General features: G+C 49.2%; 2 protein-coding genes across 10 annotated transcripts in view; one reads left to right on the top strand and one right to left on the bottom strand.

The window, feature by feature from the left end:
* Positions 1 to 24: 24 nt before the first annotated feature.
* RUSC1 (RUN and SH3 domain containing 1) lies at positions 25 to 10,212 on the top strand. 7 transcript variants are annotated; one of them, XM_081494229.1, is made up of 11 exons: positions 31 to 98; positions 811 to 2,262; positions 2,524 to 2,958; positions 3,989 to 4,087; positions 4,258 to 4,334; positions 4,447 to 4,621; positions 4,694 to 4,799; positions 4,982 to 5,028; positions 6,205 to 6,754; positions 7,456 to 7,584; positions 9,508 to 10,212. In XM_081494229.1, exons 2-11 carry the CDS (start codon positions 897 to 899, stop codon positions 9,674 to 9,676), a joined length of 3,153 nt encoding a protein of 1,050 aa, XP_081350355.1. In that variant the 5' UTR covers positions 31 to 98; positions 811 to 896; the 3' UTR covers positions 9,677 to 10,212. The 7 variants fall into 7 exon arrangements, with proteins under 7 accessions (XP_081350358.1, XP_081350355.1, XP_081350354.1 ...); XM_081494228.1 differs by having other exon boundaries at positions 32 to 98; positions 4,258 to 4,340; XM_081494232.1 differs by lacking the exon at positions 2,524 to 2,958 and having other exon boundaries at positions 25 to 98.
* A 2,328-nt stretch (positions 10,213 to 12,540) lies between these two features.
* ASH1L (ASH1 like histone lysine methyltransferase) overlaps positions 12,541 to 18,967 on the bottom strand; it is a 201,291-nt gene continuing 194,864 nt past the window's right edge. For all 3 annotated transcript variants that reach the window (XM_081494190.1, XM_081494192.1, XM_081494189.1), the window contains 4 exons: positions 18,137 to 18,303; positions 16,904 to 16,944; positions 15,346 to 15,647; positions 12,541 to 15,000 (listed from right to left, as the gene is read on the bottom strand). In XM_081494190.1, coding sequence (XP_081350316.1) covers positions 14,909 to 15,000; positions 15,346 to 15,647; positions 16,904 to 16,944; positions 18,137 to 18,303 — 602 coding nt within the window. In that variant the 3' untranslated portion in view covers positions 12,541 to 14,908. The remainder of the gene's footprint in view (positions 15,001 to 15,345; positions 15,648 to 16,903; positions 16,945 to 18,136; positions 18,304 to 18,967) is intronic.

The following is an 18,967-nucleotide window of genomic DNA, read 5'->3' as shown; positions in this document are numbered from 1 at the left end:
CAGCGCCCCTCCCCTCCAGTCTTTGCGGGCTGGGCGGGGACCGCAGCCGCGGAGCCGGACGCGGCTCCAGACGCCGGAGCGGCTGCAGGAGGACCCTGGTGAGGATGGCTTGGCCTGCGGGTGTGGATGGGTGGATCGGGGCTCGCGGGGTGGGGCAGGAGAGGGGAGCAGTAAAAAATGAATAGAGAAGGGGTGGGGTGGAGCTGTACCATAGAGACAAGTGCAGAGAGAATGGGACAGACATGCTGGTGTTCGCAGCAGGGTGAAGGTGCGCCGCGGCTGTAGGCTGGAGCCCTGAGCCCAGAGCCCGGAGCCGAGGTCTGTGCCAGCCGGCCTGCCTGGTGGAGTTGACAGGCTGACGGTTGCTCCTGCAGTTGGGTCCTTTCCCCCACGCCTGCCCCTTTCCTGGATCAACCAGCCGGACGCACCTCCCCCCACCCCATTTGAGATAATCTGGGCGGGGCCTCTCGACCCCTTCCCCTGGGAGTGAGGGGCAGGGCCAGACTGCAGCAGAGAGGACCCAGGGTCCCTTCTGGGCCCCATCCTTTTACAAGTCTCCGCACCTCCAAGGAGATCGAGGGCGCAGCCGCATTCTCTGACCCTCCCCGCCCCATTCTCGGGGGGTTACATTCTCGACTTCACCTGCAAACACTGCAGCGGAAACTAATTGCCAGTTGATGTCTATTTGCATCTCATTTAAATATTGTCCAAGGCGCCCTTCCACGCCTAACCCCAGCATCTAAGTCACCTTGGTGTCCTTCCCGCGGCCCGCACCCTTGCTGGCTGACTTTCACTATCCCTCTCTTCTAGGGCTGCATCTGCGGTTGCCAGGCAAGTGGATGTGAGAGGCCTGATCCTCCTCATTCTCTAGAGGCCATCCCATCGCCGCTGGCACCATGCTGTCCCCTCAGAGGGCTTTACTCTGCAACCTCAACCACATCCACCTCCAGCATGTCTCTCTAGGCCTGCATTTGTCCCGCCGTCCGGAGCTCCGGGAGGGGCCCTTGAGCACATCCCCTCCCCCAGGGGACACTGGGGGCAAGGAGAGCCGGGGCCCCTGCAGTGGGACCTTGGTGGACGCCAATTCCAACAGCCCAGCCGTGCCCTGCCGATGTTGCCAAGAGCATGGGCCAGGCCTAGAAAACCGGCAGGACCTACCACAGGAGGAGGAGGGGGCTGCCTCTCCCTCAGACCCGGGCTGTTCCTCCTCTCTCAGCTCCTGCTCAGATCTTAGCCCCGATGAGTCCCCCATCTCAGTCTACTCCAGGGACCTCCCTGGCAACAAGGATGTCCACCCTCAACCCAGCATCGTTCCCCTGGAGCAAGGCTCCCCCCTGGCTTCTGCAGGCCCAGGCACCTGCTCCCCAGACAGCTTTTGTTGCTCTCCGGATTCCTGCTCTGAAGCTTCTTCTCCATCCGGTCCAGGCCTGGACTCCAATTGTAATGCCCTGACCACTGGCCAGGACCTCTCTTCCCCAGGGCTAGAAGAAGAGGACGAGGCTGAGGAGCAGGACCTCCCTACCTCTGACCTCCCAGAGGCTGATGATGAGAAAATCGACGCTGGGAAATCCGAACCCAGTTGGAAAATCAACCCCATTTGGAAAATTGACAAAGAGACAACTGATGCTAGCTGGAAAATCACTGAGAACAATAACTCTGGTTGGAAAGTCAATGGGAATACTATTGAATGCTGGAAAACTGAACCTGGAAAATTCGACTCCAGTTGGAAAACCAATACAGGAATAACTGATTCTGATTCGAAAACTGATGCAGGGAAAATTGATGGGGGATGGAGAAGTGACGTCAGCGAGGAGCCGGTGCCCCACCGGACAATCACGTCCTTCCACGAGCTGGCCCAGAAGCGCAAGCGGGGCCCAGGGCTGCCCCTCGTGCCGCAGGCCAAGAAAGACCGCAGTGACTGGCTCATCGTCTTCTCTCCGGACACCGAGCTACCCCCCACAGGGTCGCTCGGCAGCTCCCAGGCGCCTCCCCGGGAAGTCACCACCTTCAAGGAACTCCGCTCCCGAAGCAGGGCTCCGCCCCCGCCAGTCCCGCCCCGAGACCCCCCAGCTGGCTGGGCCTTGGTCCCACCTCGGCCCCCACCGCCACCCGTCCCTCCCCGGAGGAAGAAGAACCGACCTGGGCTGCAGCCCATAGCAGAGGGGCAGCCCGGGGAGGGCAGGGCAAGCAGCCCAGCTGCTGGTGAGGAGGCCCCAGCTTCAAAGGAGCCAGAGCAGCCAGGTCCTCAGGCTGGCACTGAAGGTAAGTGGCCATAGGAGGTGGCGAGAGGAGGGCTGGCCGTCGGCCTCCCTACACCTCCAAAGCTTCCGACCCGACCCCTTGTCTCCCCTCCATTCTGTGTGACCCATCCCATCCATCCTTCCCGTCCCCTGATACCGGGAGCGCTCCGGGAAAGGGAAACTGGGTGGGTCCTTGGGTTACGGGGACTAACTCTTTGCTCCCTCTTTCTCCCGCCCCTCCTTGCCTGGCTGCTCATCCCGCTGGCCTCCTTCCCCTCCGCAGCTGCCCCGCCAATCCCGCCTGCAGCCGGTCCCCTCCTGCTCCCTCGGCCCCTGGTTTTTCGGTTCTCGGCTGACGAGCGCCCCCTGTTGCAGGGTGGGAGCGCGGCCGCAGCTGGGTCTCTGCTCCTGGCGCCTCTGGCCAGCTGGCCAGGCACTGGGCTGCGGCTCCTGGGGGCACCGAGTACCCCGGAGGAGCAGCTGCTGCCCGTCCGCCTGTCCCCGGTGGGGGCCTATTCGCCTCCGGCTAGGGGGGACCTTCCCTGCCTGGCCAGCCCTGAGCTGGCACTGCTGCTGTCCCCGCTCTTTCCCAGAAGTAGCACCTTCCCCCCCGTGGCTTCCCCACCCTGCCAGGTACCCGCCCCCCCGCTGCCACGGCCACCTCGTCCGCCGAAGGCCCCTCGCTGGACCAGGAGCCCACCGCCTCCGCCCAGGCTACGTAAGATGGATGGGGGCCAGCCCCGCTGGCCACGCCTCAGGCAGGGCCGCCCCACCCACTCCAAAGCCCCACCCATCCTCGGCCAGACCTTTGCTTTAGTTTTTTCGCGGGTTACCCGGCTGGGTCCAGCCCTTCGACCTGGGCGATTCCAAGATCATTGGTCCTGGGGAGTCTGGCCTTGCTAACTCCCCGTGCTGGGTGAAGTTTGCTGGGAAAGCAGCGTGGCCGGGACATAGTGGATACAGGCTTAGCCGGCTTCCACACACAGTTTAAGGGGACCTAGCAAGTCCATTGTTAAGGACCTTGGGTCACATCCTCTGTGGAATTCCCTGGCCAGTGCAGTTCGAGCCTGACCCCCACCTTGTACGGGAAGGGCGAAGGGTGAAGTTCGCTCAGCTCATTGGCCGAAGGGGGTTTTGGTCACTCCTTCCCCTTGGGGCCAGCCCCAGTGGGCTGCAGCGAGGGGCCCTCCGCCTAGTTGGCGTAGGACCCAGGTTTCCCCTTTCCGGCGCCTTCCAGCCTTCCAATCCTTGGGTCTGCTCTCCCTCCGTCTCTCCTCCCATTCCCGTCTGTCTGTCTTTCCATTGGTCCAGGCTCGCCACGTGCTCCCTGGGTCCCCGCGGACCTGAGGTTCCCCCCCCCCCGCCCCCCGTGTGCCACCGCCCGCCCGGGCGTGGGGGAGAGTGTCGGGCACAAGGCTGCCCCTCCCTTCCCTGCCCTGTCATCTCCCGCCTTTCAGGGCCCAGCCTGGCAGGCGGGAGGGAGGTGAGCACGGCTGTCCCACACTGGGACTTCCGGGATCGAGGAGTGGGAGCTGGGCCGTGAGGAAGGGAAATGGTAACCCGAGAAGTGGGGAGCAGGGCGGGCTTTCACTCCGGGAGCTGCCCTGTGCTCCCCGCAGCCCTAGGCTCCTTTTCCCAAGACTTCAGGGGCTGGGGTGTCTAGACCCATAGGAGATGACCCTTGCGAAAGCCTGGAGTCCTTGGGGGTAACCCCTGGTAAGTATCAGTGCGTTCTTCCCTTATCCCAGTCCGTAGTTCCTGGTCGTTCGCCGGCGTCCCCGGGGCCCAACGACTGTGGATGGCAGAAGCCCAGAGTGGGACTGGCCAGCTACAGGAGCAGAAGAAAGGTAGGACATCCTGACTTTTGACCCTTGGTTCGGAAATCAACTTCCCCTCACTTAAGCCCTCCTCTCTCCGGGTCAAATTGTGTGAACTGGCCTCTCCGAGTCCCTCGGGGTTTGCCTGGGGAGAGACAAGGGGCTTTGACACTTCTTCTCTTTCCCGGCCCCTCTCCCAGGTCTCCTGATAGCTGTTAGTGCTTCAGTGGATAAAATCATCTCACACTTTGGGGCCGCCCGGAACTTGGTTCAGAAGGTGAAGGTGCCTGTAGGGAGGATGTTGGGGGGCGAGGAGGGGCATGTAGCTCTGAGGGCGCAGGGGAAGGCTGGAGGTATCCCTGGACCCATGCCCATTGCGCCGCCTCCAGGCCCAGTTGGGGGATAGCCGTCTGAGCCCAGACGTGGGGCACCTGGTGCTGACCACCCTCTGTCCGGCCCTCCATGCCCTGGTGGCCGACGGGCTGAAGCCTTTCCGGAAAGACCTCATCACTGGGCAGCGGCGGAGCAGCCCCTGGAGTGTGGTGGAGGCGTCTGTGAAGCCAGGTGAAGGGGGCGAGTGTGGGACTGGGCGGAGGGCAGGGCTGGGGTCTGGCTGACAGCACCCTGTGTCCTCAGGCTCCAGCACTCGTTCCCTCGGCACCCTGTATAGCCAGGTCAGCCGTCTGGCCCCGTTGAGAAGCAGCCGTAGCCGCTTCCATGCCTTCATCCTGGGCCTCCTCAAGTGAGTGGCCTTCTTTCTGGTGTCGCTCCCACAGCCTGGGGACTGCAGGGGTGTCCTGGGTGGGACATATGGTGGGTGCCCCATGTCCCCAGAGAAGGCCTTCCCCCTCCTAGTCTTATTTCCCATCCTCCACCTACAGGGGGCTGGTGTCCCTGACTTCTATTCCCTCCTCTCTCCCCCAGCACTAAACAGTTGGAGCTGTGGTTTTCCAGTCTCCAGGAAGATGCAGGTCAGAGGCTCAAATGGGAGAGGATGGGCTTGCTAGACTAGGGGAAAGTGGGAGAAGGGATCTCTTCTGATGGTTCCCCCTGATGCCAGAATGCTCTTGATCCAGATCTCCAATCTTACTACTCTTCTGTTTGGAACTCTTTTTGAAAAATTAATTTATTATTTATTTGGTTGCATTGGGTGTTCATTGCTTTGCACAGCTTTCTCTAGTTACAGCAAGTGCGGGCTATGCTTCATTGCTGTGAGTGGGCTTCTCATTGTGGTGGCTTCTCTTGTTGCAGAGCACAGGCTCTAGGGTGCTTGGGCTTTAGTAGTTGCAGCACATGGGTTGATCTACTCCACGGAATGTGGAATCTTCCCAGACCAGGGATTGAACCTGTGTCCCCTGCATTGGCAGGTGGATTCTTATCCACTGCACCACCAGGAATGTCCTGCTTAGAACTCTTTTAAGGAGTATTATTAATAGGAGGAATGACCCTAATCCTCCCTATAACGTCCAAAGACTTGGTTATCTGGCCTTCGCCTTCAGGTCTGGGGCTTTCCCTGATCGACAGTCTCCTTTCCAGTTCTTCCTGCCCCAGGGCCCTACTTTTGGTGTACCTCCTCCTCCAGTAGGGCTTCCTGCTCCTCCTGCCTGCTCATTAATTTTCATTCATCCTTTGGGTCCTTCTTCAGTGAGGCTCCACCCCTATTCCCTACCCCACCCACCCATTTTGCTCCCATGGCCCTCAAGTCCTCCTTTTTGTTACTTATATACTTGCCACTGGGCATCCCAAGTGGCACTAGTGGTAAAGAATCTGCCTGCCAATGCAGGAGACCCAGGAGATGAAGGTTTGATCCCTGGGTTGGGAAGATCCCCTGGAGGAGGGGACAGCAATCCACTCCAGTATTCTTGCCTGGAGAATCATGGACAGAGGAGCCTGGCTGGCTGTGGTCCATGGAGTTCCAAAGGGGCACGACTGAATCGATGCAGCATGCATGCATACTTGTTGCCATACCCCTCTCTAGGGGGTGGTTCCACAGCAGGGATGTGGCAGCCCTGTATCCTGCTGAGTCCCCCTCTCTCTGCCCCAGTGCCCAGTGTAGAGTGAGGCCCAGGAGGGTGTTTGTGGACTGGCCAGCTGAAGCCCTTGGACGAGGCCCAGAGCAGGGCTGATGTTAGCCTGCTCTTTCTCAGGCCTGCTGTCCCTTCTGTACCTGCCCACTGGCTTCTTCTCCCTGGCCCGGGCTGGCTGCCCCTCCTTGTCCACGGAGCTGCTGCTTCTGCTGCAGCCATTGTCGGTGCTCACCTTCCACCTGGACCTGCTCTTTGAACACCACCACCACCTGCCCCTGGGACCGCCTCAGGCCCCGCCTCCCCCAGGCTCGCCTCCAGCCCTGCAGCAGACTGTGCAAGCCGTGCTGCACTGGGGGGGTCGGCTGGCCCAGAGCCTCCGGGGGGCTTCTGGGGAGGCCCCTCCGGGCGCTTCAGCCCCCTCAAGCTCTCCCAGCCCCTGCAGCTGGTGGGAACAGCTGACCCAGGCCTCCCGGGTCTATGCATCTGGCGGCACCGAGGGCTTGCCTCTTCCCCGGTGGGGATCCAGGCGTACCCGGACTGCAGCTGAGGCCGCCTCGGAGAGGTCCCCACACACAGAGGAAGCAGCACCAGGCAGAGGCGTATGGCTGGGGAGACTGTTTGGAATGCCTGGGGGCCTCGCAGAAACTGAGAGCGGAGCCCCAAAGTCCAGGTAATGGGGTCCCTGGCCCCCTCCATGACCTCTGACCCCCTCTCAGAGCCCTCAGTCAGCCCAATTTGTTTGTTTTTGGTGCAGTGGGTGCTGGCAGGATCCTGACTGGGGATTGCACTCAGGCCCCGGCAGTGAAAGCAGAGAGTCCTAACTTTGGGACCACCAGGGAACTCCCTCAGTCACTCTTAATTTGAAACTCGGTAGGGATCCTTTAGGTCAGAGATTGACAGCCTGGCTTTTCTACAGCCATAATGGTTATTATATTCTAAAGTCATGAACTTTTAACAGTTATTAAATACCTGCATGATATTGTCCATTTTTCCTCTTGGCTCTCAAAGCCAAAAGTACTTTCTGGCTCTTTAGAAAAAAAGGGAATATTTGAGGACTCCTGCTCCAGGGTTTGACCACTGGTGGTTCCTTGATGGCTTCAGGTACTCTTTAGTGACCCTCTGGAGCTAAGCCTGCTGGTTCCCTAGGTCCCTTTGTGGCTTTTGGTGTGGTAGACCTTCATTGTCACCTCCCTAATCACCTTAAAGGTAACTGTGTCCCATGACTGCCACTCTGCCCTCAGCAGTGACCAACTCCTGACCTCTTGAACCACAGTTGGGTCCCTCAGCCTCTCCCTGCCTCCAAAGTCCCAGATACTTGATTCTTTTTATGGAGGTGGGGTGACCTTTGTGACCCTGCATCCTTTCCTCCAGGAGACCATCCAGCTGGTTGCCCCCGACAGTGAGTGTGTTGGCTCTGGTGAAGCGGGCGGCACCTCCTGAGGCTCCCTCATCTCCTAAGGATCTTGAGGTCTTAGAACCCAGCACGGTGCAGACCCACAGGTAAGCAGGGTCAGGGAGAAAGCACTGGTGTGCGCATGTTATGTTATATGTGTGGGTTTTTCTGACTTCATGATGTGGATGGGAGGTGATGTAAAGTCAGACAGTGCTTGGTTTGCATTGCATCTTTGCTGTTTATTATTAGTGATACTAGTTTCTCTGAACCTTTAGTTTCTTCTTCTGTAAAAAGAGGATACTTTATATTTTTCTTATGGTTGTTGTGAAGACCAAACATGATTTTATAAAAGTATTAGGCACATAGAAGATGTCCAGTTACTGGTCAATTTTATTACTGTATGTGTGTACGAATGAATGAGTGTGTGTCCACTGGGGGACTGGGCTTCCCTTTAGTGGGGTCTTCTAATTTGGTGAAGGCAACCCACTCCAGTACTCTTGCTTGGAAAATTCCATGGATGGAGGAGCCTGGTAGGCTACAGTCCATGGGGTCGCAAAGAGTCGGACATGACTGAGTGACTTCACATTCACATTCATTCATTTTAATTTGGTACGAGGGGCTGTGTCACTTTAGGGTCTGGCTTCTTTTAGGTTCTCAATCCATTGAATTTGGCTTCTTTTTGCGGGGGGGCTGTTGTGGGTCTTTGTTGCTGCTCGGGCTTTTCTCTAGTTGTGGCGAGCTGGGGCTCCTCTCTAGTTGTGGTTCACAGGCTTCTCAATGCTCTGGCTTCTCTTGTTGTGGAGCACGGGCTCTAGGATGCAACAGCTTCAGTAGTTGTGACTCCTGGGCTCTAGAGCACAGGCTCAATAGTTGTGGCGCATGGGCTTAGCTGCTCCGTGGCATGAGGGATCTTCCCAGGTCAGCGATGGAATGCATCAGGGATGCATTGGCAGGTGGATTCTTTACCACTGAGTCATCCGGGAAACCTCTGAATCAGGTTTCTTGATTTTCCATTCAAGTACTTTTCAAGTACATACTATGTGCTTAGCATTATACTGGAGGAGGGAATGCAAAGGGAAACCTGTTGGAATCTCTGCCCTCAAGGAGCTTGTAGTCCAGTGGGGATACCAGTTAATAAATGAGCACTTACAATTCTGTGTGCTAGACTCTGGGAAAGGAAGATAGTCCTTTGGAGCCATAGAGACAGGGCTTCTTCCCCAGGTATGGGGACTCAGAGAAGCCTAGTGATGGTGTGGGCTATGCATCTTGCAGAAGGAGCAGGATGCAAAGGTAGAGAGGTCAAAGTGTGGTAAGTGAGGAACTATGAGTACAAGACTGGCTGTGGCTGGAGTGGAGGATCCTGGCAGTGGTGATGGGGAGGTCAGAGGTGTCAGTGGACCACTGAAGGAAGCTGGGTATCACTCCGAGGCAGTGGGAACCATTAAAGGGTCTTAAGCCCAGGGATGATAAGTTTTAGAAGGATCTCTACTGCTGTGTGGAGAATGGAGAGGGTGGTCAGGATTTAGGCAGACCAGTTAGATTATATGCCAGTGGTCCAGAGAGTATAGAGGTCTAAACTAAGACAATGGCAGTGAAGTTGAAGATAAATGGAGTGGTGGGAGAAACCAACATCAAACAGGTTTTGCTGATTGATTGGATGTAGAGACTGAGATCCCTTGTTTTTCACCAGGAATAACTGTTTAGGTGATGCCATTTACCACTATAGGGGACCTAAGAGGAGGGACTAGTTTGGAGGGTTAAGATGAGTCATTTAGTTTGCATATATTGAATATGAAGCACCAGAGTTAAATAAGGAGCTAAAGAGTGGGTCTGGAGCTTAGGAGAGGGCTGGGACCCCAGACAAATCAACATGTTGAAGAGATGTGGTCCCCATGTCTCTTCCAGAGCCCAACTAATGTTTACTGAGCTGAACCAACAGGGACATACATACCGCGGAGTGGGGGAGGTGAGGCTGGCCGCAGGCACCCCCACCTCACTTCATCCCAGCATCTCCCTCTGGCTTCTCACAGGGCAGTCCGGGCTCTCTGTGACCACACTGCTGCAGGACCTGACCAGCTGAGCTTCCAGCGAGGGGAAGTGCTGCGTGTCATCGCCACTGTGGATGAGGACTGGCTCCGCTGTGGGAGGGATGGAGCGGAGGGGCTGGTACCCGTGGGGTATACCTCCCTTGTTCTCTAGGCCTAGCACCTTTTCCTTTCCTGCACCTCTCCCTTCTGTCACCTGGGAATGGAATGGCCTGTGAATACTCACCCATGTATACTGAATGTCCCCAAAGTACTTTCCCTGTCTGCAAAATGACACTTTCCTCCCATAGCCATTTCTAATATCTAAAATAAACTTTCTTCCTTCCCTCCCATACCCATCTATAAGGTGAAATCTGCTTTTCCAAAATATATAAAAAGGAATTTCCCTCCATGCCATCTCTTTCCTCTTTCCAATCTGTATTCTGCAAAATGGAAATCTATCCCCCCTTCTATCTTCTTCCTCCGTAAGTGGACTGCACCTCTATATATGCCTCAGTTTCCAAGACTTGAAGGGCCTCTATAGTCTTCTTCCTGTGTATGGAACCTTCCCCCACCTCACCCTTCCCACATTGCCTGTATTTATGATGTACTCATGCTGGACTAGGTGCTGAAGTCTAGACACCCCTGGTGGGTGGGCCTGTGGTGTTGGTCTGTCTCCTTCCTCCTTTGTCCCAATAAAGAGTGGGAGTTGAATGTGTCTGTCACTGTGGGTTTCAGGACATAGGCTATCGGGGAGGGAAGGAGGCTGTGTCATGGGGAACCCAAGGGAGATGCTTCCTTCCTAGCCGGGTCTAGTTCTGTTCCCTGAAAGGTAGCCCCCGATTGGTGCCTGACTCACTGAAGTGTATCTCTAGTCTGAGACTTGATTGCTTTGCTTAGACTGATATAGTAGGAGCCTGAGTAGATATGGGAGAGCTGGGAAGACTTAGTCCACGAAATTGTACTTACGAGCTTCATGGCTGAGGTGATGGGAAAGATTAAAAGGTGTTAAAAAGGGACAATTTTTTTTTCTATTTAATATCACCAATGTGGTGATATAATTTTAGGAAGCATAATAACTTGACGTCTATTACTTTGTTAGGAGTTAATGAGTTTCCTTTCAGTCTTTCGAAATGAGAACAGCTAAATGCTCTAGAGCCTGGAGGATGGGGGTAGAAATCACTACAAATGATTGCCTACAGGGGAATTACTAAAAGGTTAGAAGAACAGAGAGCTATAATCAGTCAATAGGAAAGTTAGGGGGCAGCTGAGAACTGTGAGGTGAAACAAGAAAAACATTTTAAATTTTCCTTCATCTTTGGAAACTTGGTTAAGAGCACAATGGGCTGCTGTTAGGAGAAAGGATTTGAGAAAGTAAGAGCTGACGCTTTGGAAATACACAGGGGTAGGGTTGGTTAGACTCAGCTGTCTCATACTTTTGCCATTTTCTAACATTTAATGTTTCCTATTCCTGGCCAATTTACGATATTCATCTGCTCCTTGCTTTAATTTTGCTTTTTGTGTTTGGCGGTCCTCTCAGCTTTAGATCTCAGTTTGCATTTCAGGTGTTCTCTAGGATGATGTTTTTCAAACTGGATTCTGACTGCCTCTGAGAATTCCTAGTCGATCAATATATTCTTAAGAGTGGGAGTACTCAAGTTTATGAAGCTTCTTCAATTGCAAACTACAACTGCAAAAGAAGTTTTATTTTTATAATGTTTTCAGTTATAAAACAGTAGATTTGAAAGACTATGACTTTGGGACCAATATTTCTTAAAGTGAGATCTTTGGTGTATGTGGGGGGTGGGCATGATTCTAAAGTTTCAGAAATCCTTTACTTGTACACGGCTTTCATTTCCTATGATTCAACCTGCCCTCTCCTTTTTTCTGACTCTTATCCCTATGTGCTTGGCTTTATAGTGGGTAATGCTCAAAAGTGGGAGGAGTCCTAGAACAATATTGTCAGATCATCAATGAGACCTGGTGATATTGGCAGCTGGAGCCTAATGGTTATCAGGTAACAGAACATCTTGAGATAGGACAAAGATTGATATAAAATTAGTTCTGTGCTGTTATCATTGTATATTATCCAAACAGAATAGCTTTAAGTAGATGTTAAAGGGATATTACAGGTTAAAGAAAGATTAAAGAAACCTTAAATTAACTACTAAGGTATTGTTTTTGCAGCCATGGATACGACTGTTATGTAATAGTGGTATAAACCCTAAGTTCTTGCAGGAGTAGAGATTGAGCTCTTGGAGTCAATTGTCTTGAGGCTTCTGAGCAACTGTATTCTAGCTGAACTCAAAGATTAAATGTCTGACACCTGTCTAGGACAAGAGTTTGTCAGGTCTTTCAGTTGGCAGGAATGGATTTATTTTCCTTAGTAGGGTCAGGCTTTGGCTATTTCTGACACTTTCCTATTTGCAGATGAACGAAAAAGATTTTGGAGTTATGGCTCCAACACTAGTTACTAGATGATCTGGCAAGTTTACTTAACCTTCCCGAGGTTCAGTTTTTACTTCTATGAAAATGGGAACAATAACTACAGGGGACTATTATGAGGATAACTAGCTACAAGATCTTGGGTGAGTTACTTAACCTCTCTGTTGCTTCAGTTTCCTCATCTGTAAAATTTGGTTTTGGTACCTACCAAAAGGGCTGTTATGAAGATGAAATAAATGAATACATGTACATTGCTTACAATGGAAACAGTCTAACATAGTGGCCTAGAAAATGTAGCCTAAACTTACTGCCGACCTTAGAGGTTGTTAATGAGTATTAGATGTCTGTATGTTACAAGGGGTACAGGTGTAGATGATTATTATGTTGATTGGCTAGGCTTGGCCCAGACCAAAAAGGCTGTAGTGCTGAGGAAAAGGCTTTATCCAATAGTCAACAGTGGTTAGCATGCCCATGTGGGGCCTAGGATGCTGATGTGTTTTTTAAGCAGATCTCTTTGGAAACAGGATGGAGAAGATCCTGGGAATATAAATGGAGGATAGGAAAGAGGAAAAAAATAGCAAGCTCACCACTCTGTAGTTAGGAAAAGTTTTTTTCCATTTAATACTAGACTTTCAAGGATTGAGATGCAAGCTTTTTATGCAATTACATCCAATGTTAAAATTGGTAATACATAATTTACAAAGATTAACATCAAAACAATCATCTATTTAGATATGCTTTTGTAAAAAGGAAATATATTAGCAGCATTTATATTTTCCGCAATCACACAGCCTACAGACATGCAGACTAACTCTGTATCTATTTGCAGTGATGTAGTGCTTTGCCCCGCATTTCAAACACCAAAACCCACCTGGCAGCTAGGGGGTTCTTTTGTTATTATAAAATAACCAAAAAATAAAAAAAGGCATTAATTTCTACACCAGTAAGAAAAAACAAGTTTTTGCACTTACCTAACATTTGATTGTCTAAAAAACATTTCAGTTTTTAGTCTTTCAACAAAAGAAAGATAAAATGACAGAGCGTAGTGTCTTTTGCTTCTGTTCTCGCATTTTACAAAGTTTTTTTTTTTCTTTTTTCTTTTTTTGAGACTTTTTTAAAATTTTAGTGTTTAACACTATTAAAGGAAATATTGAATTTTAATCTCTTTCTTGTCATTTTCCTGCTTTGACTAAAAGGAGACCCCCAAAGTGCCCCTATTCCCACCTCCCTCCCACCCAGCTCCCTGCAAAGAAAACCAAAAGAAACCACTCAATCGGGCTTGGACATGCGATTTTCCCAGCTCCACACGTGAGTATCTTATACCCAGGTCTCTTAGTAATGTACAGTGCTTCTCTACAGTAAGAAAATACTCCAAACTATTTTCTTAATTCTCTTTTTTCTTTAATAAAATATTTATTCTGCTTTTTCTCTGTTCAAGGGGATCTTTGGCATCCCCTGTCTCTTTTACTTTTTTTTTCCCTCAAGATTGACACAGAAAGGAGAAAAAGAAAGATTCAATGGAATGGAAGGTGGTCAATGTTTCTACCTAAACAAGTCAGAGCGTCGTCATCCTAAGAGGAAATGTACAATTAGGACAGCATTGGTCCAATATTAGAAAAAAGTAATGGGGAAATGTTTAACTATTGTATTGCTTACTAATCACGCAGCAGATATATATATATATACATACATATATATATATACAACACACAACTTGGCACATTTAAAAACCATCTTTTCTCTTATAAGAACATCTAAAACATATATGCATATGTATGTCTGAGAAGACAACAAAAGCAAAGCTTTTTAAGTTTTATTTTTAAAGAGACAATTTATCTGGTAACTCCTGGTCAAGTGAATAGGTAGGAAGGTGACACCCTGGATATCCCTCCTGAAGATGAAGTCATCAGGAAGGTGAAGGAAAGATGGGACTAGGGGCAGGGAGAACACACTGTCTCTTTAAGAGATGGATATTGAAAACTGTACAAGTAAAACAAGAAGTAGTGTTTTCAATTGATAATCTACACTCACAACAAATACTCTGATAGGTGAATACTGCTCAACAGTTTATGTAGTGACTTTTGTTGGGGGGGTGGTTAGAGTTCATTTTTACGCAGATTTTAAAATGATTTTTCTTTGAAATGAATCTCCATTCGCACAGCACAGCAGACACACAAGAACCACAGCGCATAAACAGCATGTGTGCTGGCGGGGGCCTGGCCTTCTCGTTAGAAAAAAAAATATGGTCGGCAGTTATGAAGGTGAAAACAAAAATAATTACAATAAGGACTGTGCCCTTCTGACCCCATGGGGGCCTTCCCTATTCCATGATTCCATTTGGGATAGTAGAGGTAGGGAGAGGGGCAGCAGTTACAAGTGCTTTGAGTTGTCAGCTCACATTTTACTTTGACCTGGTTGGGGAAAAGAGGCGAGAGAAACTTTTCCTAGTCAGGGATCTGGAACAAGGCCCAGCTACTGTTTGTGTTTTAGGTCTCTAGGGGTAGCTCTTGGAGCCTATAGAGAACAGACAGGGTAGGGGTGGGGATCCTGGCCCTGTCCCTTTGGAGTCTGAGTTATACCTGGGTATAGGAAGCAGCTTCTTAGCAGTGCCCGCAAGATCAGAGGATGACACAGAGAAACCCAAGCTGAAGGGAGGGGCAAATGCTATAAAGTACCAAAAGATTCTGGTCATCCCCAATGTGCTCTGCCCTCCACCCTACATTATTAACCCTCAGGGTGAAGCAATGGAGAGGAAAACAAGTTAAGCTGAACTGTCTGGACAGATCCCCTTCCTCTTCCTCTCCACTAGCTCCAAGGTTTACTAAGTACCTAATGTCAACGACGTGGCCCCATTCCCCTTACTGGACGGACCCTTCCCACCCCTGTCTGCACTCAGAGAACAGGAGGCAGGACTGTAGGCTCCACTGGATCCCAGATGCTTGATGTTCTCATTCTTTGAGGTTCACTTCCGAAAGCTGTTTTCTGGGATAAACAAAGTACGCCTTCGAAGTTTTCTGCCTGATCCTTCTTCCAGCAAGTAGGTCACATCGATGGCTGAAAACAGAACAAAGGAGGCTCATCAAACTCTACCCTCCCACTCCTTATTCCAGATTTGAGCTCTCAGGAAATCACAGGAGCTCAATGGGTCCTTTGCCAACCCACCAGCAATTTAGGCCTTCCTCCAGGCCAAACTGAAATAAGCTGCCCTCCAGTGAGGAGATCCTCTCACCTCCCAGTTTCATTCCCAAGAGGAATGTAAGAACAGGTCCATGAAAAAACTATGCCATTTAAAGAATATTTTCCATTCTAGGCAAATAATCAGAAGTTGCTCTTTTTCATTCTCTCTCTGCTAATATCACATTTATCTTAAACCCTAGGTAGGAGCCTGATTTTCCATACCATTTTTCCCAGGGATTTTTTCAAGGAGATTGAGCAAGATCTGGTTGAGTCGTTCCCGTTGATTATGCCGTCGCTCCTCAGGGGTACAGGCTACTTGGGGTTCTTGACTACTTTCGTCTGTTTTTTTTTCACTCTCGCTGTTTTCCGCAGTGGCTCCCTCCCGTTCTGGCTCCTCTAGGCTGGGCATCTCATTGGCTGCTTGCTCCTGACTGGCCAGAACCTCTTCAATCAAGGGCAGAGCATCATCTTCCTGGCCCAGGTCTTTCAGGGGTGGCTTTGAGCGCTCAGACTTCCAGGATGATCTGCCAGAAGGATATATGAATTTACAGAGGAAGGCTAAGCAGGGCACTTGGGGATGGAAGGGGAATGAAGGGAAAGACCTCTGGATCCTGTAGTCTAGCTGTTAGAGCCCTGGCTCAAAATGTAAGAAACTTGGCTATGGTCTTCATTTTATCATTTTTTAAATGTTTATTTTAATTTATTTATTTGGCTGCACTGGGTCTTAATTGTGGCACACAGGATCTTCATTACGGCATGTGGGATCTAGTTCTCTGACCAGGGATTGAATCTGGGCTACATGTATTGTGAGCTCAGAGTCTTAGCCACTGGGCCAGCAGAGAAGTCCCTATGGTCTTTATTATTTTTTGAAAAAATCACCACCCTTCTCTGAAATTTAATTTCTATTTATAAAATTCAATTTTTCTTCTTTCTTTCAGGAAACCATAAGATAGACCAGAGCTGGTGAAACACTGAGCTAGTTCTGATTGCTTCATGAGTACATAGAAGTATGGCACAACCTTGTGATAGCAATAGTCCAACTACAATAAGCATTTAAATAGTTTTTACTTTTCTTAAATTTCTTCTCTCATCTATTATCTGTTTTTTTTTTTTAAGAAATATATTTGATTTTCTAAAAAAAAAAAGAAGCTATTGATATAGGTCAAGTAACTGTTACTCTACCATTCAATAGAAAAGGAAACTGAAAAAAGCCTTCAGTACTTTCTCTAACAATACCCCTCTCTGGACTTCCCTGGTGATCCAGTGGTTAAGACTCTGTGCTTCCAACTAAAGGGGGTATGGGTTCGATCCCTGGTTGGGGAACTAAGATCCCACATGCCACAGGGCATGCCTCCCTCCACCAGAATACCCCTCTTGTGTACAAAACAAGCACAAATATAAAAACTATGAGTCCAAACTGCTCAGCTAAAACCATGCACTTCTAGCTACTTCTGTTCCTTGAAGACATCAGAGTTGATACACCTTGAGGTAATAGGGAAAGCTTTCAGAAACCTAAGAGAGATTTTTCCAAATATGTCAAGAGTTCTGTTCCAAATCATTTTCTTTCTCTGATCTTACAAATTTCCCTCCCTGCCCCAAATAAGGCTCCATAATGAGTCCACAACTACTGAAGTGCAGTTCTTCTGTATTATTCTTGGCACTATACTGGGCTACTCTGTCAGAGACTTCTCAATCCTAGGGGTGGGGCTGAATGGGTAAGTGGCTATTCTCTTGCTCCATTCAAGCTACTGGTTAATCACATCCCCCCAGTGGGACTCACCGCCCTCCGTTCCTCTTGTAGTTGTCTGGGACATAATGAGGCTGCAGAGAAGACATTGAAGTGGTAAGTTGGTAAGTGTATTGCAAATGCTGGCAAAGCTGAATCAGATGATCTGGGGCTAACTCAGGATAAAGATAGTGGGGAGGCAAGGAAGTCAAGAAAAAAAAAAAGGTGCTACTGGGCTAAAACCTTTACAAGTTGGAGGACTGTGTTTTAAGCTCAGAAGTTCATTCCTTCTAGTAATCTGTAGGCCACAATGGTTTTTTTTTCTTTAGCACTTTATAAGCCTAGAATGACATAGAAGGGAAAGGGTCACAATTCCTTTCGTCCCATCCCAACTTCTGAGAAGTTGAGGTTGGAATTTCAAAGCTGACAGTGAGCTGCTGATTGAGCAAGCAAGACCAAAGAATGAGAGGCAGGGCCTGGTGGTGGGCAGAGAGAATATAAAAGAAATATGATTCACAGAAATCCCAAAATAATACTAGGAAAAATAGGGACATAAAGGCTTGCGTTCTGGTTAGACTATTTCTAAACATTCTAGAATGACAACTCTGAATTCCGACAGGCCCACTGAAAAAAAGACTCATGGATGAGGAGTTTAGTCTAGGGTTTCATTGTAGCAAATAGATGGATAACCAGAACCTTTATGAAATGATAACAAATGGCACAAAATAAACGGAGGAATATGTTCACAACAATTTGAAAACAAAACAAAACAAAACAAACACACAGGAAAAGGGCTGAAAATGAAAACAGCAGTTACTTTCTGTGTAGTAGGATGATAATTTTTTCTTAATGGTTCTGTACTTCTCAAATTTTATATAATGATAATAATGTCTTATATTTTAAATCCAAGGATAAAAAGTACTAAATTATTTTCACAAAGGTTTCTCAATGTTATTGATTTTCTTTTTGTTTCTCAAAATTATGGGTGTGAGAAACCAAAAAACTACAAAATGGGGCTCAAGGACAAAGATGGTAAAGAGGTGCAAGAGAGAAAAAAAGAGGAAAACCTATCTAAAATATAATAATTCCCTGAGGCATAGCCCATGCCAGGAAATGCAGAATAAATGTATTTTTGCTGTTCAAACATCCACAGAGAGGGAGTTTTCCAGTTTGGGATGGAAACGGGGTGAAGAAGCAGAAAGCCACTTGAAAATTCTCACTCTTGTGAATTCCATGCATGAACTAGATTGTCCTGACACATACAGTGAAGAGAGGAAGGAGACTTACTGAGAAATCTCTTTTGGGAGTGAGCTTCTTGGGGAAGTGATCAAAGGCATAGGGTTTGGTGCAGACAGGATAGCGGTTCCGGTGGATCTTGTAAAACAGGTGTGCTGATTTGTCAAGCCGATAATCACAGATGTACACATCTTGCTCCTTCACTCCTTTGGGTCTCCCTATGAGGCCAAACACTGTTAAAGAACACTCCCCCTATTTTCCCTTCCCTCACCCTGAGCTGCCCATCACATACCAGTGGGAGAAAAGTAATACTTCCTAACAGGGAAACATGGTAGCTGTTTTGAGAGGGGGAACAAGTAAGCATTTTGATGATTGCAGAAGAAAGGAGACACTAGTGTCAAAGAAAGGGGAAAGGGAATCAAAGATTGAAAGGGCATTCTACAGGATAGAAAGAAACCAGAAACATATCGGGGGGTGGGGAAGGCGGGGGCGCGGCGGTGGCGGGAGCGTCCCTGGTCTCCGCCCCTGTAAAAAATTAAAAAATAAAATAAAAAATAAAAAAAAAAAAGAAAGAAACCAGAAACATAGACTGAGTGCTGCAGGGATTTTTGAGAGAACGCTTCAGGGGAAAAACAGAGCACATTATGGGGAAGTTTGTAATGAACACTTTATATAAAGTAGGGGACGGAGGAGTCATCAGTAGCATGGAGCTTTAAGCACTTAGTTTTTGCAAGGAATTCTTCTGGACTATTTTGCTGTGATGCTAAGAGAAAGACCTAGGAAATTAAACTCTGCTTCTAATAATAACTAACATATAGTGGGTTTTACTGTGAGCCATAAACTGGGCTTAGTAATTTTGTAGATTATTTCATTTAATCCTTA

The sequence above is a fragment of the Giraffa tippelskirchi genome, chromosome 5 (genome assembly GCF_054371585.1).
Source record: "Giraffa tippelskirchi isolate mGirTip1 chromosome 5, T2T-mGirTip1v1.2.pri, whole genome shotgun sequence".
NCBI classification, from domain to species: domain Eukaryota; kingdom Metazoa; phylum Chordata; class Mammalia; order Artiodactyla; family Giraffidae; genus Giraffa; species Giraffa tippelskirchi.
The sequence above is the reverse complement of the archived record's forward strand: the minus strand, read 5'-3'. Positions and strand labels throughout refer to the sequence as shown.